This window comes from Rhipicephalus microplus, chromosome 2 (genome assembly GCF_043290135.1).
Source record: "Rhipicephalus microplus isolate Deutch F79 chromosome 2, USDA_Rmic, whole genome shotgun sequence".
Taxonomy (NCBI): Eukaryota; Metazoa; Arthropoda; class Arachnida; order Ixodida; family Ixodidae; genus Rhipicephalus; species Rhipicephalus microplus.
This window is the reverse complement of record NC_134701.1, coordinates 258,672,256-258,698,010: the sequence shown is the minus strand read 5'-3', so window position 1 is coordinate 258,698,010 and position 25,755 is coordinate 258,672,256. Positions and strand designations below refer to the sequence as shown.

Here is a 25,755-nt window from a genome sequence, read left to right as displayed (position 1 = left end):
AAGGTAGCCTTCAATACTGCTACACGAGTCAACTTCAGTGGATGGCGCCTAACTACAATTTACGTTAACCCGACATGACGGCTGTAGCATAGGAGTACATATGGAATGTTTATAAAATCGGACAGCCAGTGCTGCAACTGCAATCGACGTTACACGAACATTATGGTCCACCTGAAAAAAAATATATATCTGAGGCCTGGCGTGGCTCTGTGGTAGAATACTTCATTGCTACGCGTAATGCTGGGGTATGATTCCTACTGGGACACTGATATTTACTGTTGGCATTCATCCGGTCAACGCTGACTATGGCAGCTTTTTCTTAACGCTCAAGTGTTTAAGTTGCCCATGTGTGTTGTCGACGTTCCTTGGTAGATATAAAATGTCCATTACCTGTGGCACATACCGCATACCAGTGGCACATACCCGGGGGCGGGTATCCGCCACTGCTTTTTGGAAAGTGTTTGACAACATACGCGATGAGATTGTAATATTATCTATCTCATGAGCAGTGAGTTGTGTTTGACAAACCAACTTACCCTCCCATACTAACTGGTGTACCCCAAGTTAAGGGGGTGATCATGAGAGCAACGATACGTAAACGGATAGATAGATAGATAGATAGATAGATAGATAGATAGATAGATAGATAGATAGATAGATAGATAGATAGATAGATAGATAGATCTATTCGCATTTAAAACTACGCCAGTTTGGCACAACTGATTCCAAAACAGAAAGAAAGGCAAAGCTGGGCAGCCATCTTTGTTTCTTTTCCGCTTTCTTTTCCTTCTACTTCCAGTTTTTTCTTTCTTTTCCTCTTTTTATTTTCATTTGTTGGCTTCTTTTATTTATTTATCAATCTTTTTTGCTCTTACTATTTTTCTACCTGTTTTTTTCCTTTGTCTTTCATTATATTTCGGGCTTGCTTCCTTTTTTTTTTTCATATCTATACGTGGTATCGCCTTTGCTATACCGAGCAGACTAGTTATATTCTGCTGCTTATGATAAGAGATCGTCATCATCAAGGCGCTTGAAAAACAAGATTTTTTTTTTTGCGCAAGCGTGCCCTCAGTATGTCATACATGGAGCATTACACCAAACGACGGCGACAATATAATACATCATACGACAGCCCGGCCTCTAAAGTGCATCGCACTTATAGGACAGCCGTGACTTCCCGTCAATACACACACTAAACACAGTTCTCTTGTTGTTATACTTGATATGTTAATGTTACAAAGTAGCTGTGGGCCTTTGTCAAGCTGCCTCTTTTGGAGAGCAGCTTTTACCTGCAGCTGTCCTTCATCAAACTATGGATAAGTAATAATAATAATAATAATAATAATAATAATAATAATAATAATAATAATAATAATAATAATAATAATAATAATAATAATAATAATATATACCATAGCCAGCTGAATGATGGGAACTCTCTCTGAAACAGCGAAGGGATATGCCCTTCCCCCAAGAATGCTTTTCTATACTGCTGACACCAAAAAATAAAAAAAAAAGAAGAAATACGTTATTGTGTCTCAACTGCTCGCGCGGCGGGAGAACGCGATTCCTGCAGTATATAGAGTGGTCACAAAAATGTTTACATTTCTTAGACTATTTACCAACGAACACAATAGATTACGGTTGGAAATTTGCAGTATTCACGTAATGCGCCAGCCATAATAGAATAACTTAATTTATATTGTATTTCCATATTCCCTGCAGCACCAGCCGCTGCCAGCGGACCATCTGGCCCACCACCTCCGCCTCCTCCACCACCTCCACCACCTCCACCACCGCCGCCACCACCCCCACCACCTCCACCACCACCACCCCCTCCACCTTCACTGCCAGGTACGCAGAGCCCTCATGGTGATGGCCTGGAAACCGAAATTACGCCGTCCAAGGCGACGCAACTCCAAGCAGCGCCACGTGGATCGGCTTCTCCCGGTCCTTTCCACACGTTGCCTAAACCACAGCAGAAGATGAAGACTCTCAACTGGACTAAGGTGCCAGATACCCTTGTATGCGGTGAGCATTAATCCAGGCAATCTCCCTGGCGACCTCAACGACACCTTTTTGTCAACCCCTCTTCCCCCTGTTCCTGCACTGTTGTCTCCTTTCGGGAGTAGGGTAACAAATCGGGTGAGTAGGAACATGAAAGATGCTCATGGTGGCCAGCACAAAAACAGAACACAGTACGAGAAAAGGAGAGAGTACGCAGGTGCTGCAAATGGCCTGGAAGGTTGCGCTCTGCCAACACTGTGACAACCTCATTCGAATTATGTACTGCAAAGGGATCAGCAACAGGGAGAGTTGGGCTGGTTGGCTTGTGTTCATACTGGAACAGCGCAAAGACGTATCACGAAGAAGACTGAACAACTCGAGTGCCGTGTCGTTCAGTCGCCGTGATTCGTCTCTGTGCTGTTCCGGTATGAAGAAAAGGATCAGCCAGCAATAAAGGGACACGAAAGGCAACTATTCGGTTGCCGTTGATTGTTGAAATAGTGGTCCAGAAACCTCGTAGTGTTACTTTAGTGCCAAGGAATAGCTTATTTTGAAATAGCATCACGTTTCAAAGGTCCACATCGGGCTAACGCACTTCAAATTACCCGCCTCAAGCGGAACAATCACGTCACTGTTGCCGTGCACAGCGTTGCCCGTCTGTACTGCGCTTTACCTCACACTATTAGCAGCAGAACGAAAGTAGTGGGAGCCACAGCAGCAACAAGGGCCTTTGAACCATTTCCTGCTATGGCCTCCGAGATAATAAACGTGCTCGGTTCAACTGGTCCCCGCTAGATGGCACGACCTGCCCAATTTAACCAGGCGAAAATTGAACTTTTGAACAACTCGCGTGATTTCCCGCATTATCGTCGGGCGGTTCTTTTTTCTATGAATAACACATAAACGAACAAGCAGCAATTTATTATGTGTCTTGATGCGCGGAAAGTTCTTAAGTGTAGTAAGTTTAGTGTAGTAAACGCGGTACCTCCTGCGTTTTCAGGAGCATTGTGCGAATGTCCTACGCGTAGCGTATGTGTTCGGGTGCATTTACCTTAATTTCTCGGTAAGTAGGGCACTGTTGATAATATTGTCGTTTTATACTGCTTTCACTATGACATAAATTGTTATTTAACTTTAGTGTCCCTTTAAGGTTTCGAGATGTTTCTGCAGGAAATCCAACACAACGTGCTTTTCCGCCTTTATATTTTCTTCTAATGCACCCTGTTTTCGCTGGTCATCATAAGTACTTTCTGAAGGCTAAGATCTTTCTGTGATCAAGAGTTTATTGAGGCCTTTATTAAATGTCTTGTGTTATAGTGCGACAGGACACAAGTACGAAATAAGAAACGACCAGCACACACAAGCCCTGTGTATACTTAGTATACTTGTGTTCATTTCTTCTAGTGCGCTTGTTTGCAGCTGCGTACGCTGCAAGCCGTTTCATCCTGACAAACGATTCCGCATTGTTACCCTCGTCGGTGTCAAGCCTTGTGCACTCAAGTGTAACAAAGATTGTATAGGTTGTGCTGAAACTTCTGCAACTTCTGCCGATCATAGTCCTTTCTTCACGATGTGGTCACATTGGCCTGATCTTATACAGTGCGCCTCGTTGTGCGTTATGCACATGGGGCGAACCTTTTGTTTTATTCAGGTGGCAAGAGTATCTGGAGCGACGTCACCAAGGAAGCCCAGGAAGAGCACGTTGAACGAAAGCTCAACTTCAAACAGCTCGAAGAGCTCTTCTGCCAAAAGACGGCCACCACAGCGCAACCGAAGGTGCCACCAGACAAGAAGAAAAAACGGGAGCCAGCACTCGTAAGCCATAGCTTTGCATTCCCGTCATTTATATTCTCAATTCTAAACGTGTGTGTTCTCCTCACCTTCTGTGCTTAATGCTGTTTTTACATGCGTGGTATGTAGAAAGAAGGCATTTGATCTTTGGTGGTCAAATCTCACCTGAACGAAAGAATTGACGAAGCTTGCACCGTGCCTTGCAATGCTTGTAACAGCAAAACTGCTGACAATTGTGAAGACGAATCTGGTCGCTTCGAGGTAGTTTCTTTGCCTTAGCTAGGTCATGCAAGTCCCAGGTTTCTTCAAACTTGCTGCTAGGCTTCAGCTGAGTGCTGCTAGGCTGTTTATACGTTGGTTTCTAGAGCGAAGAAATTTCTGCAGAGTAGGGTGTTTCCGCATCACAGAGAGGTTCGAGTTGAGCCACAGACAGTCTTGGACGCGACGTGGATGCTCGAACTACAGAGGCGCGAACACGCGCTCAAACTAAGCGTTCGCACCTTTGGTAAATCTACGCGCACGTATTCGTTGGTGTAGGCATTCCTTCGGTGCCGGGTATTCTCGCAGCCACGGTAGCCTTTCCCGTTCCCTAGTGTTCTCTCGTTGCTGTCACTCGGGGTCGTCGGCACAGCGGCCTCGCTTCGCAGCCATTTGTTGCTGGAATAACTGTTTCCTCCATCATTTTTGGTGGATCAGGGGCGAGTATTTGTATTTAGCCAATTTATGTTTTACATAGCTGTTTATGATGACAGTTTTCTTGCAGACGGCACGGTGGGACACACACTAAGGTGACGATAGTCTCCTGCGATCGACTCGCAAAGAACAATTTGCTCACCAGCTTCGCTGCTAGATATCCCTTTTACAGTAAGGGTGAAGCAGTGAATGTGATAGCGACAGGTTATGTTATACAAGGCAAGGCCAGCAGCAAACGCTTGGGTATTCGATCTCGCGTAACGTTCCAATTTATGCGTGGCCTTAACTGACTTAAAGTCGTAAAGACCGACGTAAAGTGGAGGTTGGGGCAGGCCTCAATGGTGCCCAGCTAAGTGAACGTGGGCATGGTTTAGCACTGAATGAACACCCTTTAGACTTCACCACATGCATGTATCCAATTGCCGAATCACCTACTTCCTCCACTAGCCACCAGTGCACTCTGCTATACCCTCCCTTCTCTTCACCCTCACTTTCCCGCCCCTTTGATATTAGGTTACTATTCACGCCTATGTAATGCTTCAGTCTCTTCGCGATCGTCCTTAGCCTCCTTCACTAGGGGGCGGACGACGCTTCCGATCAGATGTTGCTGGGCTAGTTGGCTCACAGGTAAAGAAGACAAGTTTAAAGTGAGCGAAGACAACACGTAAGAACATTGCGACACGCACACACACGAAGCGCATCGCCTGAGTGCGTGTTACTATGTTATGTGTTTTCTTCGTGCAGTTTAAACTTCTATAATAAATCTATTAACCAACTATACCAACAACACTGTGATTCCCGTGTGTGCGTGCGTCTGTTCTTTCATGTTGTCTTCCTCGCGCAGTTCAGACTTGTATGCTGAATTTATGAACCAACTAGGCCAACAACATGCGCCAACATTCCGCGCTTCATGTGTGCGCCTGTTTCTATGTTTTATGTGTTTTCTTCTTCGCTCAGTCTATACTTTACTGCTGTGCGAAATTACGAACGTTTGAGCTTAGAGCTTACCGCTCCACTGTAAAAGCCTGGTGTAAGGAATTGCGGCCACTCCAGGGACAGGAGCGGTTTTCGTTCAGTCTGTTGCCTCAGTGCGAAGGGGTTAGGGCACATCACTTCGAAGGGAATATGTGCCGTTCGGTGACGTCTGCTGAGATAGCGCGCGCGCCAGCGATCGTGACCACGACCTGTCGATCACTGGTCATAGTTGCCGCTCGAGCGACGCAGCCCTCCCGTCTCCTCCACCGACGTCCATGCTTCTTTGCCCGAGGAAAAACGGGTATGGCTTATCTTCTCTGCCAAAGAAGCTATCAAAGGCAAACCTCGTATGCGAGATGATGTTATCGCATGCGCCATCCTTGCGACGAACATGGCCAGTTCGTTCCATCTTACTTCGCCCGCGTTGGTCCTTCTTGTCGCGGATAGAACGTAGCGATGTGTGAGGTGACGTTATCGCTTTGGACTTCATATGAACATAACTGCGACTACGACGTTGACTGCGTCGGCAAAAAGCGGTATACACATAGTTGTTATCGCAATAAAACTAAGAGACCATGAAATTTTGTCAGGTGAAGGCGCACTCCTGCTAGGCTTGAAATAAAAGTTGTGTGTAGAGTGGAACACTGCTCTTATGAGAATGTGTCTTAATGGTAGCATTAGTAAGCAACCATTGAAATGCTTCTGAAAGTTTTTTTTATATCAAAATAAGCTTTTGAAGCAAAAAAAAAAAGAAACATGTGCTCAATGATGAGCCCCAAACACAGGATCACGAAATTGACAGGACACTGGGGGACGAATGAAGTGCATCTTATTACAAATATTACGGGTTCAGTTGTGATGTTAACCGTATATTACCCGCAATATTCTTGGTTTTCAAACAATGGATAGCGTTTCGATTCGTGCACGCAGCTTAGCCTCCTGGATGGAAAGAGGAGCCTCAATGTCTGCATCTTCCTCAAGCAGTTCAAGTCGGGGCCTGAACAAATTGTCGACATGATTCGATCTTGCAAGTCTAAGGAAGTTGGCGCTGAACGCTTGCGAATGTTGCAGAAGATACTACCAGAGCCAGATGAGGTACGTTATCTTCAAACTACGCGTCCGCTTTGCTGCACACGTCAATATCGTAGAATATTTTTTGGCTCTCGCTAGCCGACCCGATTTCTTCGCTAATTCTGTTCAAGCTGTATAGTCCCTGAATGTACGCATTAGTCATAAATTTACTTATTTCAATATTGAAATTGGTTCTCGTTAATCATGAGAGCTTTGCAAGTTCGTACGAACTCGCTAGGTCCGGGCAGTGGGCAAAATGCGATCGCGATGACTATTAAAAGAAGCTAAGGCGTCCGCTTATTAGTGCCAGTATTTGATGTCTTGTATTCTGGCTGTTTTTGGCAACAACGCTTTTTATGAACCTTTCTGAAATGACGATAGTTTTTTCACTTACACTGCATGCATAAAAGAAAATTTTCTGTCTTATGTGCTGATTATTGTTCAGTTTGATGGCCACTGACTCAATGAAACAAACATATTTCTAATATTCAATACATTCTATGACTCATGACCTTTAAAGATGCCTGAGAAGAAAAAAAACTTGGCAGATCGCAAGTTTTTGAGAATCGACGTTATGCGAAGCATGCAGAGGAAATGTATCCGTGTTGCAATTTTATATTGAGCGACACGTCATGAAATGACTCTAAATATATGTACAAATGTTGCACACACAGGCATATGTTCAAGAGTTGCAGATGTTTATATAACCAGTAATTTGCACTTGCGCAACGATGCCAACTAGAACATGCGTATTAGCAACAGCAGAAGCTGATATGAAGCGCTGATACCTAGCGAGGATGCTGGCCCTGAACACTTCTACATAAATCAACTTCAGCACATGGCAACTAATCACAATTGACGCTAACACGACGTGACGGCTGTATCAAAGGAGTACATATGCAATGTTTATAAAGTTGCGTAGGCAGCACTGCAACCACTATGGACGTGTCACGAAGATTAGCGTCTATTGAGAAGTTTTTCTGAGACCGGGCGTGTCTCTGTGGTAAAGTGCTTCATTGCCATGCAGAATGCTTGGGTTTGATTCCAGCTGGGACTCTGACCTTTATTCTTTGCATTCGTTGGGTGGACGCTACCGATGTCGGTTATTCCTTAACGCTCACGCGTTTAAATTGCCCATGTGTGTTCTCGTCGTTCCTGGGTAGAAACTAAGTGTCCATCGCCTGTGACACATACCCGCATACCAGCGGCACATGCCCGCCGGTGTGTATGTGTCACTGTCTGGAGGAAAGTCTTTGACGACGTATTGTGACATTATTGTTGTCTTGACCAGCGCATCATATTCTTCAAATATTCTTACGCTTCCATGCTAATTTTGGTTCACGCCAAGTTAACGGGTGGCCACGAGAGCACCCAAACGTTAGCGGCTAGATAGATAGATAGATAGATAGATAGATAGATAGATAGATAGATATATAGATAGATAGATAGATAGATAGATGGATAGATAGATAGATAGATAGATACGCTCAAAGTCACCGAAATTCGCTAACAAATGCTTCGCATTTCTTAACTTAAACGAGTTTAATAACTCATTTTGCTAACTTTTACGTTCAATATAAAACGTGCAATGATGGCTGAAACACCGGAATCCCCTTTCATGTGTTCAAAACACATTTCTGAAAAGTTTAACGCTTACCAGTTTGCCTTCCTTACTCATTACCTTGTTCCCTTCGTAAAGGACCTAAAGCGCAGAAAACATGACCAAGGACGTTGCACACCTGCACACCTTTGTTTCGTGAAACCCTCTTGGTCTGTCGTATTCCCTACGCCCCAAGTTCTTTATGAATAAAGCAATACCCCCTAGCCCACCTATGCACTCTAAGACGACTCGTGTTCGCTCGGATTCAGTATAAAAATTGTTGTGGAAGTTCGTGTTCGTCGTTTTTTTTGTTCAGTTGAGCATGCTGCGGTCATACACGGGCGATCGGAGCAAGCTGGGCCAGGCGGAGCAGTTCTTCCTGATGCTGGGCGACTTGCGGCTGTATGCCCTTTACGTGGACGGCATGCTCCAGATGGAGGAGTTTAGGCCGAGCGTCGATGCACTGAAGCCACAGCTGGACAACTACATTGGCGTCTGCCAGGAGATACTGACCAATCGCAGCCTCAAGGAGTTCCTCAAGCTCATTCTCATCACCGGAAACTTCATCAACTCGGTGAACAAACCATAACGTTCTTAAATGTTAGGTTGCTATGTCTCATAGTAGCGTAGCTTTTTTTGTTGTCCGTTTTATAGTATTTGATCGCCTTTGAGTCGCTTGCCTCGTTATTTTCCTTACTTGGAGCAACAGTGAATATTTATGATCACTACACCTACCCCTATTAACAAAGCCTTTTTTATGTCGTAAGCTGCGTGGCTGTTGCCAAACAAATGGCGTCAAGCCACTGCAAAGAGCCCGCCTTTAATATAATAATGCATGCAGACTTCGCACTCGTGCAGACTAATGGCCTTATTGGAATACATTGCGTGCTGTGTACGCCTGAGTCATGTCAGGCGTACACAGGCGCTGTGCGAGGCTAGCGCGCTCGCATTTTCATCCCCAGCTATGTTATGTTTAGTCGATGAGCCCACCGGCAGCCTCGGTGGCAGTGTCTTCATCCGCTGACCAAGTTAGATCTGCAGGCCAAGTTAGATAGCGACTTTATATGCTTTTTGCTTCCCCTTGCCCAGCACGTCAAGTGTTGGATGTCGCCTTATCTCAAAGGCTTTGCGGACTCGTCAAAGTTAAAGGAAATGTGATACGCTATTTCACATCTGATGACACTGATAATCGAGGCAGCGTTGTGATGTCGGGTTCGCAGTCACTGGCTGAAATATGTCTCCACATTCGCACGTGCCTTACTGTATTTCCTAATTTCATTAGCAGGCGAAAATATAGTGCAATAAATGCAGTCATCTTACTTTTTCTAGTTGTCTGATACTTATCAATCACTATTATTACTGTGCCTGTTCGCTGAAAGCAGCAGCTTGTCTTATTTACCACTTCCCCCTTCAAGTTGTGTCCTTTAAAGTTCGGCAATGAGGTGCAACTTAATTAATTACAGTACCACGTTAAGTTTTGTGATGGTATCTTTATAACACCAAAACCGTGCAGTTTCATAAAACATGTGTTAGCGATATGCCGCAGTGTAATCGATGGATGAAGGGGACACTCTGATCAACTACGCAAAAGCTGTATTATTAAACTCTGTTCATTGGATGCGGTTGTTGTGGAAGGGTCTTCGTCAATGATCTGCAAACTAATCACGGTTAAATCAAACCTCCGCCTGGAACTGAAATCTATACTTTGGCTGGTAATTTAGAAACAACTAATTTACTGTATCCTATGAGACAATACCCAATCTGTTGGCTGATGTTTTATTAGTGCTTCTCGATGGTCATTCCTCTACTGCCACAGTTCAGATGGATCGACTTCTCTATTTCAGGGCAGTTACGCGGGCAACGCATTTGGTTTCCGGCTGAACACGCTTCCGAAGCTACTCGAGACCCGCTCGAACAAGCCACGCATGACACTTCTTCATTTTCTAGTCGAAATCGCTGAAAAGGAACAGGCACAGACGCTGTCTTTCACCAAAGATCTTCGACATCTCGCCCAGTGTTCCAGGTACATGAGTGCTTATCTGACGGTGTATGCGCTAATAGAAAGCAATATTAATTTTGGTTGCTCGAATGAGCATGAAGTGTAGTTCAATGAATGATGACTCGTTTACTTATACGTATCTCAGCATACCGTGAGATCAACGCGAGTTTAAGAAAATATTCCGATTTCGGCGTCTAACAAGAGCACTGACTACGTTTTTTTGACGAAAAATCAACGTAACTTGTTCCTTTTACTATCCATCTTTAGTCACGAAACGTTTTGAGTGTACTTAGAGTGGCAGTGGGTGCAGTGCCTAAAAATTTCATTACCTTGATCGGTCATATTTGCACATCAGAAAGAATAAGCACTGGTTGCAATGAAAAGGTTGCTTGAGAAAAAGACATGTTCACGTGGACGAGTACAAGGACAAGCGTGAACTCGTACTGTTTATTCATGAGTGGAAACACTGAATAAATAGAAAAAAGTAACCTCAGAATAACGTGTGCATTGAACAAGTATGGAACACAATAATTGCACAAGTGCAGTTAGAGATCTCTTCTCTTTAGTAAAACTCTTGTAGATAGTACTTTAAGATAGGTTTAACACACTAAATCAAGAACGAGTTCTATTAGAATAAGCACTAGTGTTCACAGTTCGATATTTGTAGAAATAAAGCATGTGCGAAACAGAATACACATTGCCGAAAATTCAGGAAATACAAAAGAACAGAACAATAATTATGAAGGCACGGCTAATCTAATTGTTCTTTCTTTCTGCTCTTAACATATATTCCTAAAGATTACTGCGAGCGAAACATTACGTAAACTACATTACAACATATAGTAAATAATATCGCGAGAAATGTACCAAGTTGAGCGATTTTGTCGTTTGTCCCTTGCAGGCTGTCCCTAGATGGCATGCGAGCAGAACTGAAACAGCTGTCTACTGGCATTGAAAAGCTCGAGAGGCATCTCCCCCAAGGCGACGCTACCTTCAAACAACACTTCGGTGCCTTTATCACGGTAAGAAGCCATACACTTCGAATGTGGTTTTGAACAGAAACTGTGCTCGCTTTCGATTGCTCCCGCACACCGCTACTGAAGCTGGACCAACCACGAAAAGACCGTATACCCCCCTCAAGCCCACACTGTCTCCCATGCCACCTCATTCTTCAACCATATATCAAGGAACTGTAATGACCTTCCCACTAAGGCAGTGCTTCATTCCGACCAAGCCATCTTCAAACGCATCATAGAAGAGCTGTTCTTGTAGATATGCCCACCCCTGATGTAAAACACCTTCCTTTGGGGGCCTTTGAGGTATAATAAATAAATAAATAAATAAATAAATAAATAAATAAATAAATAAATAAATAAATAAATAAATAAATAAATAAATAAATAAATAAATAAATAAATAAATAAATAAACACGAGTAGGAAGTAATCGTAAAATGACTGCACATTGAACAGTTCTAATGTCTTGTGAATCTCACGCAAACGTTAATGAATACACTAGGCATGTATTTAACTTCTATTCACCCACATTAGCAATCTAAAATCCTGTGTCGCGTTGCCGTCCATGAATCTGCGCTTGTTCTAACGGGTACTGAACACTTGAGTCATCGCGAATTCTCGTTACATCGAAAGCGGAATTGTTTTAGCAGACATTTTGTGACGTTAAACCCCAGGTATTGTTCTTACGTTCTGGCAGATGCTATTAAACAGTGCATTGGCTCTCTGTTTGCCCCATTTTTGAAGTTAAGTAAGTATAGTGGTGCAATGCCTGGTTATTGACGTTCTACCGACTATTAACTCATGACTGCAAGATGACCCTTCATGCAGGCGGCCAAGGCACAGCTGAGTGAACTGTCTTCGAGCTTCGAGCAAATTGGACAGCTCTCACGGAGGCTAGCTGAGCACTTTTGCGAGGAAGAGAGCCGCTTCTCAGTCGAAGAGTGTCTGCACATCTTCAACAACTTCTGCGAAAAAGTCAAGCTGGCACAAAAGGCAAGCCGCAGTGCCTGATACGTCTCCGGGCCAGTGCATCTCACCCGTATGGGGTTAGGTAGTTGGCATATGACACATGTAAACCGTCCTCCAACAATGAAGCATCAAAGGTCACGTAACATCCGTCTCACTTTTTCTCTATCATGTTTAATTCTTTTCTCTATGATGTTTCATTGAACCAAAATATTGCCCTTATCTGCAAATAGTGAAGCATTAGCTGCAGTTATCTTAAGTATTGCAGTTACCTTTAGTAGATTTTCGCAAGGACCCTGTTTTTTTTCACGATTAGTTTTATCTGTTAGCTTTCTGCAACCTTTTAGAACACCATAGAAAAAGATGGCAGACGTTATGTGGGTGTGTGGATAGTTTTTTGTGTGTATGGTGTGTCTAGACATATTAATATCTTGAGCGGGTGAATTGTAAGCTCTCAGTGCTTTTTTTTTTCGAGCTGCCATAAAACAAGACTACATGTACGAGTACTGATGCAACATCTATAAGCATGTGATTGATGTGAAAATTGTGATGAAATATTAGTGCAACATTAAGTACAGGTTTTCAGATTGAAAAACGAATCTATGTTTATCTTTTAATATTGAATCCGGAGGTACGGCTACCGCGCATGCCTTTGATTTTATGAATTTTGTGACTTCTCTTCCGTGCCGCAGGAGAATGAAGAGCGAAGGCAGCTGGAGGAGCGAGCCGAGAAGCTCAAGATCACACGGATGGGCACGGACCAGAGCAAGCCAGGTACGCAGTGCACAAAACATATTACTCAAATTTTGCGAAAGCAGTTTAAGTGAGAAACTGCTGGAGAGAACATTGTCGCGTTTAATGGGTGGAGTTCAATGAATAATTTGAATATTTTCATTGCAAAAACAAACCTCTGTTTTATTGATGTTTTGCGACACCTAACATATAAGCTCGATGTTTGCAATATGTTTATATTCTAGGTAAAGCTAGGCCCGGCCGCGGTGGTCACATTTCGATGGAGATGAAATGCCGGAGCACCGTATACTGCGCACGTTAAAGAACGTTAAGAACGTTACTGTGCGCGTTAAAGAACGTTAACGAAGACCAGTGCACGTTAAAGAACAAAAGATGGTCGAAATTTGCGAAGCTCTCGGCTACGGTGTCTATCATTATCAAATCGGGGTTTCGACACTTAAAACCACTGATCTATAAACTGAAGCTAGTGGATAACGAGGCACAGTTGAGTTGTAGCTCAAGATAGGGAGTTTTCTCTGGCACAAGACATGGCGATGCTTCTCGCACGGCACGATTGCTAACGAATTATGAAAATCAAAACTGTCATTTCGAAGTTTTATGGTCCAGTGTACACATGTGAGCCAACGTACGAGAACATAAAGTGCAACATACACTATGTAAACGCGTGGACGGTTGCACGGACGGATCAATGGACGCACGGAAGGACACATGCACGAGCGGAGGGACGGAAGGACACATGCACGAACGGAGGGACGGAAGGACACATGCACGAACGGACGGAAGGACTCACGGACGGTCGCACGGACAGACGCACGGGAAAACGGAAACAAGAACCAACGAACGAACCGACTCTTCGCCCCACTCATCATCATTCAGGCCGTGTATATGCTGCGATTTTTTTTATTCATTGTAAGCAGCAAGTCAACTGCCTAACTTGAAATCGCGCTCTATTTTCTAATACGTAGGGGCAAGACATATTTCTTACACCTCCTTGCTGTCTTAATATATAAAACCACAAGCAAAACATAAGAATGTGCCACACTCTGGCCTGCTTTCGGACTTTCATGACACTTTCACATAAATAATCACATGGGAGTTTCAACAGGAGCACCCACCCTACTAAGGTCTGGAGCTAGAATTTAATTTCTGGTGACAAATTTCAAAACTGTCGGATTTTCCATAGACTCGGTTTGTCGGGGTGTAAATGAGACGTAGACACTTGCTGCCTGCAAGTTCACGTGTCTGCTTCAACTAGAAAACAAACATTCAAAGCTGTCATTGAAATAGAAGGCTCTCAGCATAAAGTTCGAATCTACGTAACTTAAATTACGAATATTTAAGGCTCCCCAAAGAAGAACTTAATTAAAGTGTAGCTAACGTAGAACTAGTAAAACAACCTGAAGATATTGCGTGAGTTCTGCACAGTATCTTTGAATAGTCTTTTTTTTGTTTCGTTTTTTTCCACCCTCCACTCGGTACACGTACGTTATCTCAGAAGAGCGTGTAGAAAGAGATTCAACATCACTAAATGGCACAGAAAAAACATGCTGATTGGCAGGTTTACACAAGGACTAATTGATGGATTTGCTAGCTCTACGAAAGTGATATGTAGTTAATAAAGCAAGCACTTTTCGTGAATAGCTTTAAGTGTCGGCTACTGCAATGCTGTGTGCTCCCTTTCCTTTATAGTGTGCTAGAAATAGAACGCGTCCAAATTACTGCATAATTCTTCCTAGTGCGATGGTAAAGAAAACATTTTGTATCAAATGTCGTGCATATAAGTGAATACGGCTAGGCTCAGAGAAATTAATTATGTCGCGATACGTCCGATAAGCGGGGTGATTTTGCAACAGTCCTTTCACATAAGTGGTTAACGAGCATAATGTAAAAAAAAGAAAAGCCTCACGCGATATGTGAAGCATTGTTAGATATGAGAATGCATCTTACAATCCACACAAATTTAGATTGTAGCCTTTCGACCGTCTATATTTCCCAACTAATTAAATTAACATGTACATACAGACAGGCGTGAACGGATCTCACTCGATGACCGACGACACTAGGTGCCAAAAAGCTGGCGTCATGAACAGCGCAGACGAGAGTTAGCAGACTCGTTGCTTTCCCTCTCACTTAAATGGCACAGTGCGACATCCAATATTTGGCTACTGGCTAGCGCACCTAAGAAGGGACCGGGTATCCTGATCGCTTCATCTAGCCTCTGCAGCTTCTGCAGAATACACGCGGGATGATGCGCACGAGCCGTCTTTTTGGTTTGCTGGTGTGACTGCCGCAGCAGAACTACCGAGAGCAACTTGGCCAAGTAGCTAATTAGACGCACGTTTCTTTGGCCTGCCCATCTCTACCACGTGCGCTATCTTGCCTGTCCCTTTCTGCTCCGCTACGGCGCACTCGTGTCTTATCTCCCATTCGCCCCTTACGCTAGCGCTGAACCCTTACGGTGCACTCACACACCCCTTTATCGATATTTCTCAAGCACTTTCTGTGAGGACTCCGTACATCCTCGCGCACCTTCCCCCGGGCACACGGCGTACTGCGCTCGGCACACGATAGCATCTCATCGCATTTGGAGATTATACAGAGCGTCACGCTGATGGCGAATCAGTAATATAAATGTACCTATAATTAACACCGCAATGAGGTTTTCTTATAAAAAACAAAGGGGGATTATACATAGACGACTCAACTGAAGTTCTTACACTTGTGCTTATTGCAGCATTAGATATGGGAAATCTTGAGAATAGTAATGACTTAAACGCATACATTTTTGTCTTGCCCCTTCTGTTGCTGCACTACTGAAGCTTACCATCGTGTTGTAAGAGGCATGTAATTTAGGTTCTTGTAACGATAGCTACAGCGCTATCACTGGGGATTTTCCTCTTCACAACTTGTTAAGCTTTCTTGAGAATTGTGGCCCCGTCACAATGAAATAAGCTAGCTCTGTTCAGAAAACTTCTTAGTAGAAAAAGACATAACAATCAAAGAAACCGCGTAAATGAATTGCACAATAGTAGTAATGATAATGGTAGTATTACACTGTTTAGAAGCGTAGCTACAGAGATTTAGTTGTAGAACTGCAGCAACGAACCTTTTCAGTGGATGTTCGAGGAGACGACTCATTCAATTGCAACTTTCTATATCATAGTTCATTTAAAGTTGTGGAAATGTACAGTCGGTTTATTACTTTTACTCTGCTATAGTAAGTAATAGGATAACGCAGGAAAAGAAATCTCGATTGAAGGGTCTTTAGTGGTTTGGATTATAATAGCGAATGGCTGACTGTGACCGTTCTTGAGCTCAGATGAGACCTTAGATCGCCTCCTTGTATTCAGCATAAATGCATTTTTTTGGGGCTGTTATTGCGATTATGGAGAATAACAAATATCAATGTCAATAAGATATGTATTGTTCAATAAGTTATATTCATTGATAAAACATGCATACGATAAGATTTTTATTGATGCTTTTGGATCATGATTGCCATTTATATACTCTTCAGCACTCCATTGCAGAACCAATCAGAGAGAAAATAATAAAACTTGCAGACGATCTCTAGGCATATTCTTATGACATCAGAACACGAAAGCGTTGCCTTTGGCTAGGTTGCTTCAGAACGATGCCGCATATTTGTGTTCCCAAGAGTGTCGATAGCCACGTGTTGCAGACATCGGCTTGTTAGGTAGTGTGCCGGGTATTCTTATGCGCTTTTCTTGTCTTGTTCGTGTCGGGGAAATGTTCTTGTGCGGCGGGGAATCCCCTACCCTATTGGCTGCAGCCGCAGGAGATGGTTGCTGCTTTGGGCGCTGGCGTCAGTTCTTGCGGGGAAGGTCACCTGTTTGCCGGGCGCAGCTTTTATGGACGTGAGCTGGGTGGGCACTTTCGCCAACCTAGTCCGGAAACGCCTTGTTATGCTTCATATAAATGATCATGTTAGTCTCATTGCTTGTAAAATACCATTTATAATGGATTCTCAAAAGAACGCGGTGGTAGTAGGACTTCAGTGTGTTGCAAGTAAGTGTTGTAGACATTCATTACATGGAAACATCTAGAACTGTATGTTTTAGACACGTGCTATAGGAAAGAGAACAATTGTTGTAGGTGTTGTTGTGCGTGGCTGAATGAATGACTAACCTCTCGCTTGTGCTTCCGTGTAGATCTTCCAAATAAGCCACAATTTATTACTTTCATATGCAGCTGTTTTTTTGTTGGAAAAAAAATCACGTTCATGTTCACATTTTTGAACCTGTGTTGTCTCCCGGCAGAAGCAAAGCCATCACAGTCTTTCCAGCTTCTGATGCAGCTGCTTCAAAGAAACGTACGACGCTAACAGTAACATTTTTGGCTAATGGGTGGTACTTCCTGCATGCCTGCACGCAAGCAATACTCTTGATTGTTGCGACGTGTGGAATCTTCCTGCGCATGACTTTCATTTTCTGCAGAAATACCAATCAATTTGTCCTAGCACCATAAATGAGCAAGTTGCACAAGCACACCACGCAACGACGAAAAAAGGAAAAGCATAAACTGATGTTGAATCAGTGCGATAGATCAGTAGTGACTGTTAATTGTGACATCTTGAATCATTGGGCGTTAGAAGCACTTCAGCGTTTTTCCCTAGAGAAGCCGTCTGGCTGGCATGAAACAACGAACGAGATCTTTTGCTAGAGTAGCGTCGATTATCTGATCAGTATGGGAGAAAGAGCGTGGGATGCAGAAGTTGTGCAGTTCTGTCAGCAGAGAAATACAACTTGAACTGTCAAATATTCTTATTTGCAAATTACGGGACCGAGAATTTGAGATCACCGTCTATCGTTCTTTTCCAGCGAGATAACCATAGATGGGAATTCGTATCTTTAAAAATTCTCTGCTCTACAGGCTTTGTAGCTGCCGTTTCGGACCAATGCTTCATTGATATAATAAGTCTATGTAGGATCTGCGGTAATCTGAACTGTTGTCATGATTAGGCTCCCGGTTAGGTTGCTGGAATATTAGTTGTACACAGTTGCTCAATCGGCAATTTTTCTCGTGTACCTGGGAAACGAAGAAATATACCACGATTCTTATTTATCACGGAAAATTGATAGAACCTACAGCTAGTTATTTTCTAATCAGTTAAAAGAGCAGCATATTTAAAGAAGACCGTTTTTCTGTCAGAATCGAAGGCTTGTCGTTGAAACTGCCTAACCATGGCAGTTGCTCTTGAAGAAATGTTTGATAATCTACGATAAAATTACATTAGACAAGTCGTATAATATGAGTATTTGTAGTCGCTAGCGGATAGTGGCACCCGAGATTGACAGCAACAGAAATCGGCAAAAAACTGCACAGAAATGAATGCGGTCTTAAAACCATTGCTGTGACTTTTTATTACCCTATTGAGAGCCCTACATTTTCCCAGAAATACCACAGTACGTAGGGAACAATGGAAGAGCCACGAAGATAACGAGGTGGTCTGAAGGTACCGTGAGAGTACCTCACAGGGGAGAGTAGTCACTTGGCAACGCCCATAGCACATTGAGACGTCACAATACTGTAGGAAGAGCGAGGTGTTGGTAGCCAAGTGACGGTGTTATGAATCAACTCAACTCAATACAATCGACCGAGAAGAGAACGAATATAGCTTCTGCCTTCGAATCACATTAGGCCAAATGCTCAGGGTTCCTTGTAACCATTTCCCCCTGAGCTTTTATTCATAAATGCAGACAAAGTGACATGAAATAAAGCTAGTGCAGCGAAATGTGAGTTTTGAGGAGTTTTAGGCAAGTGAAGCGCTAGACAAATATTGTTATCCCGAGGGACAGAACATATGAATAACACTCGATGATGCAAATAAGGAATATACCTCTACACACTCAACCTTCACTCGCTCGCTCGAAACCAGCGTATTCTGCAGACAAACTTCTCTGCTTTTCTTGCTTAACCTACTCTGCACTCTGCTTTATTTTCCAACACGAGTCTTGTGAACCACACCAAAAAGCAAGAGGAGGGGAGGGCACAAAGTGCGGAAATCTCTCGCTTTGTTGCTTGATGCTTCTTCGGGAGACGATCGTGAGGTCACATCGCTGAATGTTTACCATTCGTTTCAAGAGCGATGGCAATGCTGTACACGTTGCTACCTCAAAAAGTTCGTCACCAATGAGAAACAACAATTTGCCAGACTTTGAATTTCGTAAGTTGAAGCAGTTCACTAGGTATTAGACTCCGATACTGGTAGAGACATTGTTTCATTTGATGGGACTAGCAAAAAAAGAGGCTGCGACGAGACTTCCTGAAGCAAGAACGTAAGTCTCCAATCACTGGCTGCAGTGTTTGAAGGATTGCCAGCGTCGACTGTTTCCTGTAAGATTCGTAGTTTTAAGTGGTGCATAAGTTTGGAAAAGTTAACCGCAGTTTCTGCAGTTAACTACGGTAATAAATTGTGGTATGTAGATGAAGGGTTCGACTGGCAGAACTTGTCTTCATGTGCTGCGTTGAGGATACCGACTTAGACGGTGTGCATATGTGACAGCGTTATGAACTGTGCAGTGTCCTTGCATGCTGATTGTGACGTATCTGCGAGCGTACATTTGTCGTGACTTGCTCGAGAGTAACGTGCATGTTTTTGTATGAGGGGACGTGGGTAAGCACACATGTTGATGAGCATGGTGGAGCTAGCGTGCAAACTGGGTGTAAGGAATCACGGCATTAAAAGAAGTTGCTTGCTTTGAAAATCGTATATGTGCATGCTGGAGGTAGAAATGGCATGCAGTGTTCCTGCTGAACAAATTGGGTAAAGATAGCACCCGCAGGGACACTGGGATGCATGCATTTTGCATGCTACGTGCTAAGAGAACTGAAATTAACAGAACAGCAAATTGATACGAATTGCGAGTATTATTGCGAGTGAAGTGTGGATTACTTTTGCTGTTAATACCCATATATTAATTAGAGGACGCCGTATTTCACCGGCATTGCTTAAGGAAGTAAAGATAAAAAAGTCATTTTATTTGTGTTACTAAAATATATAGCTAACCACAATATCAAACGCAACACTTTTGCGGCTTTAAAACGCTTATAAGCCCGAAAAATGGTGCGAAAAGTGGCGACGCTGTCCTCATGTTTTCTCATCAATTGATCATGATGTCATTGGTTCGGACAGCGTCTTATAGCACTTGTGCTAATTTTCCCGGTTCTCGACAGCGAACTGCATTGCTTCCTAAGAAAGCTGTGCGTTTAACATGAAAAGTTTTTTCGATACCGTACAGAGCCCTTGTTATCAAATCATGATACCAGAAATGGAATTTGCGGGGTTACGGTGTCATTAGTGTGCAGGACTTTCAATGGGACATTCCAAAAAAGCTTTTATTTTCGTTTGCTCTTGTGACATTGAGCCTATGATTCCGATATAAAGAAAAATAACCTTTTCAAAATTATCTTCAGCCTGATATTGTTCTAGTGTGTCATTTTAGGGTCCCTTCAGTGAAGCTGTATTCACACGACGGACGTGATCGCGGACGGATCAATCACGTGACATGTGGCGTGATTCTGATCCCTTCGAAGCCAGAATTCACACGACAGAGGGGAATTTATGCTACAAGCGAAGATTTCGGCATTGCTTTCCGAGGATCCCGACTGTGATTTGGGCTTACGTCGTTTCACGAACCGCTTTGCGTGGACCGAACCGGGGACGTGGGAACGGGTGACGAATGGTGACGCAGTACGCGATAAAATTGCGATCTCATCTGTCGTGTGAATACAGCTTGAGGAGTATATTCTCTTGCTTAGCGGAATTATGCATTACCGCCGCGACTTACCTCAAACTTCTGGTAAACTGCTACGAAAGAAGAATGTGCTGTGTTTTCACAGTATAGTATTATTTTACCCTCTTTCGTTTCCATAGGATACGCAAAGAAGCCGGCTGCCTCCTTTGTAGAGGAGGAGTGCATTGTCGACCGCCTTCTCGCCGAAATACGTCGGGGAAGCTTCAAGCTACGCAAGACGCCCGCTTGACACAGTGCGGATGACAGCGGGCGCAGGAGACTCAAAATTCTATTGTTTTTTGCTTCGTGGTTTTTAACAAATAAAGATTTATTTTTTAATTTTAAGCCACATCTCACTCAACGTCTACATCTCTAAGAAAGTTAACGATCGCGGATGTCGGGGCTTATTAGTGTACAATCTTCTGTCCTGCCTTCTTTTCTTCTTGTTTCTGAGCTAAGCTGCATGTCTCGGTTTGAAAGTTAGTGACTGTATTTTTACTCGAGGAGCGAATCAGTAATAGTTGTGTTACTGCTAAACATATCTCATATAGTGCTAAAAAATTTTTTTGCCAGAATGGTTAGCTAACAGATGTTTCACATTCACGGCTACTGAATGATTTTTGGCTTGCATTTCACTCTGCCACAACTCCTGTTTTTTTTAGTATCGTTGTTATTAAACAAATTTTTACAGAGAAGCCATTGATGGCTAGGATACAGGCCTCGTGGTGTCTGTGCCTCCGCGTTTGGCTCTCGCAATGCACCGCTGCGCGTTGACTGAGATAAGGCTCCTTGAGATGGCGCTACTCATCCATGCTGGAGCACAATGCGCGGGAATGGGGTGCACCTCTGAATTGGTTGTTAACAAACATGGCGTGTTTTATGAAAGGAGTTTACATCTCTAGCTTTACCTAAATAAACAAGCATAAGGAAGGTTTCTATGGAAATCTTTCTATCAAATACTACACTAATTGATACTTCTCGCGGTTCTTTATTAATCGAATACGTAAATTGTAGCGGATTCTAGAAGGAATGATCCCAGAAGCAATCGTTCACCTGCAGAAGTGATGGACAAGAAAACAAAGCTTCTTTGCGAGAAAATTATGTACAGTACTTCATACCTGAGAACACCAGCTGAATGATAAAATCAAAAGAAGATTACTCATTTCATCAGTACCATATAATTGTAATGTATACTGGGATGGGTGGCTTAGCGGAGGCTCATTCTCGCCGGTTGAAACATCGCCAAGAACGCGTTAACTGCAGATTGCGACTCTTATGAACGCTGAACGCAGTTAAGTTTTTCGTGAAAAACTAGTATGCGGTAAAGGGAATACGGAAGTCTCTACTAAAGCCTACTTTATGACTTGCGAGTAGATTTGAAACGATTGTTCTCACCGATTGCTCACAGAGGTTATGGCGATGCTCGGTATTTTGATGAACTAAAAGAACTACAACGAAGATATGCCGTGCCGAGAAATTCGAAGTCCTCATGCATGACTGAAGGAATAATGATGAAAAAGTACCTTCCCCCGTGGCAACAATAGTAAAAAATAACGCGAGAACATAACAAACAAAAATAAAGAACGAAGCAAATATTGATGAGAAATACGTGGCACCAGCAGGGTTTCCGCGAATGGGTGTGAGTGGGGAGGAATACTTCCGTCGAGGAAGCTTCTCCTTATTACCGGCTCCACTGTGAATCATAGCCGGGAGCCAATTACACGCGAGGCGCGTGTGGTGACCTCGCATTTCTCCGCAAGTTGACGCGTGCAGGGATGGCATGCGCTCGGCGGTAAGGGCGGCTGCCAGCAGGAGTATCACTTGGTGGCGCTTCTGCGCCAGCCTGTTACTCGCGCACCCGTTGAAACGCCTCCTTTGGGGAAGCGTAGCTCCTGACGCCGAGGACCTTTAGGGACGCCTGGAGGTGCCCCCTGTGGCTGCTGCTGCTGATGGTAGATTCGCTCGCAGGATTTCAAGCTGGACGGTTGTGCCCTCGCGATCTCCGACTTCAGCGTAGCTCCCGCCGACTGGTTCGCCCTCCGCGGTCTCCTGACGCCGTGTAGCTCTCGCATTGTGGCACCCCGCCCTTGGACTGCTTCGACCGGATCCCCACTTTCCTATCTCCTTCTTCTTTCCTCTCGTTGGCTGTCTTCTTCTGCTTCTACTTTCCTTCTATTCTTTTTATCCCTCCTTCTCCCCACCCCTATAAGGCACTGCGCCGTGTCGCCTGAAGGCAGACAGAAATTAGGTGCCTTTTTCCTCTTCGCTCTCTCCTTTCTCTTTCCTCTCTTCGCTCAAGTCTATTATCCCCCATTCCCCTTCCCATGTGAACCACTGCTGAGGTGTCGCACTTAGCTGCAGACAGTTGCGGGGTTCACTTTTCTTTTCTTTTCCAATTTTAAGAACCACTTCACCCCCCTGATGGTAATAAGGGCACCAGAAGGCGGCCACGTTGTTAAGAGTGTGTTTATCACCACGTGCCCTTAACTCGTGGTATCTCCGACAAGCAGACGCCGACTCACGGCTTCAACGTTTCCGTTGAAGTACGAAGGACGGACTGATATTGCGTCGGCCAAAAAGCGAGGGGGTCTCTCTTTACATTAATATTTTCCGTTTTAAATGTGAAGCATTTGTTAGTGAATTTCGGCGACTATGAACGTATCTATCTATCTATCTATCTATCTATCTATCTATCTATCTATCTATCTATCTATCTATCTATCTATCTATCTATCTATCTATCTATCTATCTATCTATCTATCTATCTATCTATCTATCTATCTATCTATCTATCTATCTATCTATCTATCTATCTGTCTATCTGTCTATCTGTCTGTCTGTCTGTCTGTCTGTCTGTCTGTCTGTCTGTCTGTCTGTCTGTCTGTCTGTCTGTCTGTCTGTCTGTCTGTCTGTACATACATACGTCCGTTCAAAAGCGGTATGGCATAACATGAATGTATGAGGAACATGAATGACTTGTCATATGAAAACTAGTGACTTCAGAAGCAGTCATCATCATCATCATCATCATCATCATCAGCCTGACTACGTCCACTGCAGGACAAAGGCCTCTCCCATGTTCCGCCAGTTAACCCGGTCCTGTGCTTGCTGCTGCCAATTTATACCCGCAAACTTCGTAATCTCGTCTGCCCACCTAACCTTCTGTCTTCCCCTAACCCGCTTTCCTTCTCTGGGAATCCAGTTAGTTACCCTAAACGACCAGCGGTTATCCTGTCTACGCGCTACATGCCCGGCCCGTGTCCATTTCTTCTTCTTTATTTCAGCTATGATATCCTTAACCCCTGTTTGTTCCGTAATCCACTCTGCTCTCTTCTTGTCTCTTAAGGTTATACCTACCATTTTTCTTTCCATTGCTCGCTGCGTCGTCCTCAATTTAAGCTGAACCCTCTTTGTAAGTCTCCAGGTTTCTGCTCCGTAGCTAAGTACCGGCAAGATACAGCTGTTATATACCTTTCTCTTGAGAGATAGTGGCAATCTACCTGTCATAATTTGAGAGTGCTTGCCAAATGTGCTCCAGCCCATTCTTATGCTTCTAGTTACTTCAATCTCGTGGTTCGGCTCCGCGGTTATTACCTGCCCTAAGTAGACATAGTCTTTTACAACTTGAAGTGCACTATTACCTATTTCGAAGCCCTGCTCGAGGTAACATCAGATCTGCTGATAGATGGAGGACAAATTGTGTTAGAAAAACTAGCCACCCTGTTTACGAGGTGTCTCCTGACGGGAAGAGTACCAGAGTCTTGGAAGAACGCTAACATCATGTTAATACATAAGAAAGGAGATGACAAGGACTTGAAGAATTACAGGCCGATTAGCTTGATTGATTAGCTTGTAGTATACAAGCTATTTACAAAAGTAATTGCTAACGGAGTAAAGAAAACATTAGAATTCAATCAACCAAAGGAACACGCAGGATTTCGAACAGGCTACTCAACAATCGACCACATTAATACTATCAATCACTTAATAGAGAAATGCTCAGAATATAACCAACCACTATACATAGCCTTCATAGATTACGAGAAGGCGTTTGATTCAGTAGAAATATCAGCCGTCATGCAGACACTGCGGAATCAGGGCGTCGATGAAGTATATATAAACATTCTGGAAGAAATCTACAGGGGATCAACTGCTACCACAGTGCTTCATAAAGAAAGCAACGGAATACCAATCAAGAAGGGTGTAAGGCAGGGGGACACAATCTCCCCAATGCTATTTACCGCGTGCTTACAGGAGGTTTTCAGAAGCATAGAACGGAAACAGTTAGGGATAAAAGTTAATGAAGAGTACCTTAGTAACCTGCGCTTCGCCGATGACATTGCATTGCTGAGTAACTCAGTGGACGAATTGCAACTCATAATTACAGAGTTAGACAAGGAGAGCAGAAAGGTAGGTCTTAAAATGAATCTGCAGAAAACTAAAGTAATGTACAACAACCTCGGAAAAGAGCAGCGCAGGAGCAGTGCTTGGTGTTTTCTCTGGCGTTCAGGTATACACTTTAGGCGAGTGAACAAGCGGGTTGGAAGGTAAAAAAATCGCATCATATGCGCGGATTGAATGTTGATGAGGGGGCGAAGCGTTCGTCCGTCGGTCTATCCATCTATCTGTCTGTATGTCTGTCCGTCCGTCCATCCGTCTGTCCGTCCGTCCGCTCATATCACGCTGGAGCACGCATCAGATGAATGAACGCATCGCCCAACTCATCATCATTCACTCCGTGGATATGCTGGCTACGCAGGATGGAAAGACGACCGACCAGGTGATGCTATAAGGAGCTTTGCTCCCAAAAAGGACGCACGTGCGCAGTCTTGGACTTTGCAAGCAGCCGCAAGAAGGGGCAGTGGTGCATTTCGCCAAGCGTTTCAGTGGTCTCCGATCGCGGCATTACAGTCACACGCAACATGAAGGTTATCGCGCAATCGTCGACCTGCCCAACATCACAGGGGCCTAGGGGCACATTTCACGGCAGTGAAAATCAAGATTGTGCATCTTTCTCTCCCTCGTCGGCTGTTCCATGATACAACAATCACCCCTACGACAAAGTCTACTCCCTTCCTATCTTTTTTTGAGCCTTCCATTTGTGACGATTAAGTGTATTTTTGCTTG

General features: G+C 43.8%; 1 protein-coding gene across 3 annotated transcripts in view; it reads left to right on the top strand.

The window, feature by feature from the left end:
• The window catches only part of LOC119169249 (inverted formin-2-like), a 78,350-nt gene extending 57,378 nt beyond the window's left edge, over nucleotides 1–20,972 (top strand). For 2 of the 3 annotated variants that reach the window (XM_075880209.1, XM_075880195.1), the window contains exons 7-15: nucleotides 1,726–2,031; nucleotides 3,659–3,822; nucleotides 6,397–6,561; nucleotides 8,454–8,711; nucleotides 9,982–10,160; nucleotides 11,038–11,158; nucleotides 11,980–12,144; nucleotides 12,810–12,891; nucleotides 20,768–20,972. In XM_075880209.1, coding sequence (XP_075736324.1) covers nucleotides 1,726–2,031; nucleotides 3,659–3,822; nucleotides 6,397–6,561; nucleotides 8,454–8,711; nucleotides 9,982–10,160; nucleotides 11,038–11,158; nucleotides 11,980–12,144; nucleotides 12,810–12,891; nucleotides 20,768–20,877 — 1,550 coding nt within the window. In that variant the 3' untranslated portion in view covers nucleotides 20,878–20,972. Of the gene's footprint in view, nucleotides 1–1,725; nucleotides 2,032–3,658; nucleotides 3,823–6,396; nucleotides 6,562–8,453; nucleotides 8,712–9,981; nucleotides 10,161–11,037; nucleotides 11,159–11,979; nucleotides 12,145–12,809; nucleotides 12,892–17,150; nucleotides 17,204–20,767 lie in introns of all 3 variants that reach the window. The other variant, XM_075880201.1, reaches the window with a different exon arrangement.
• Nucleotides 20,973–25,755: the final 4,783 nt, after the last annotated feature.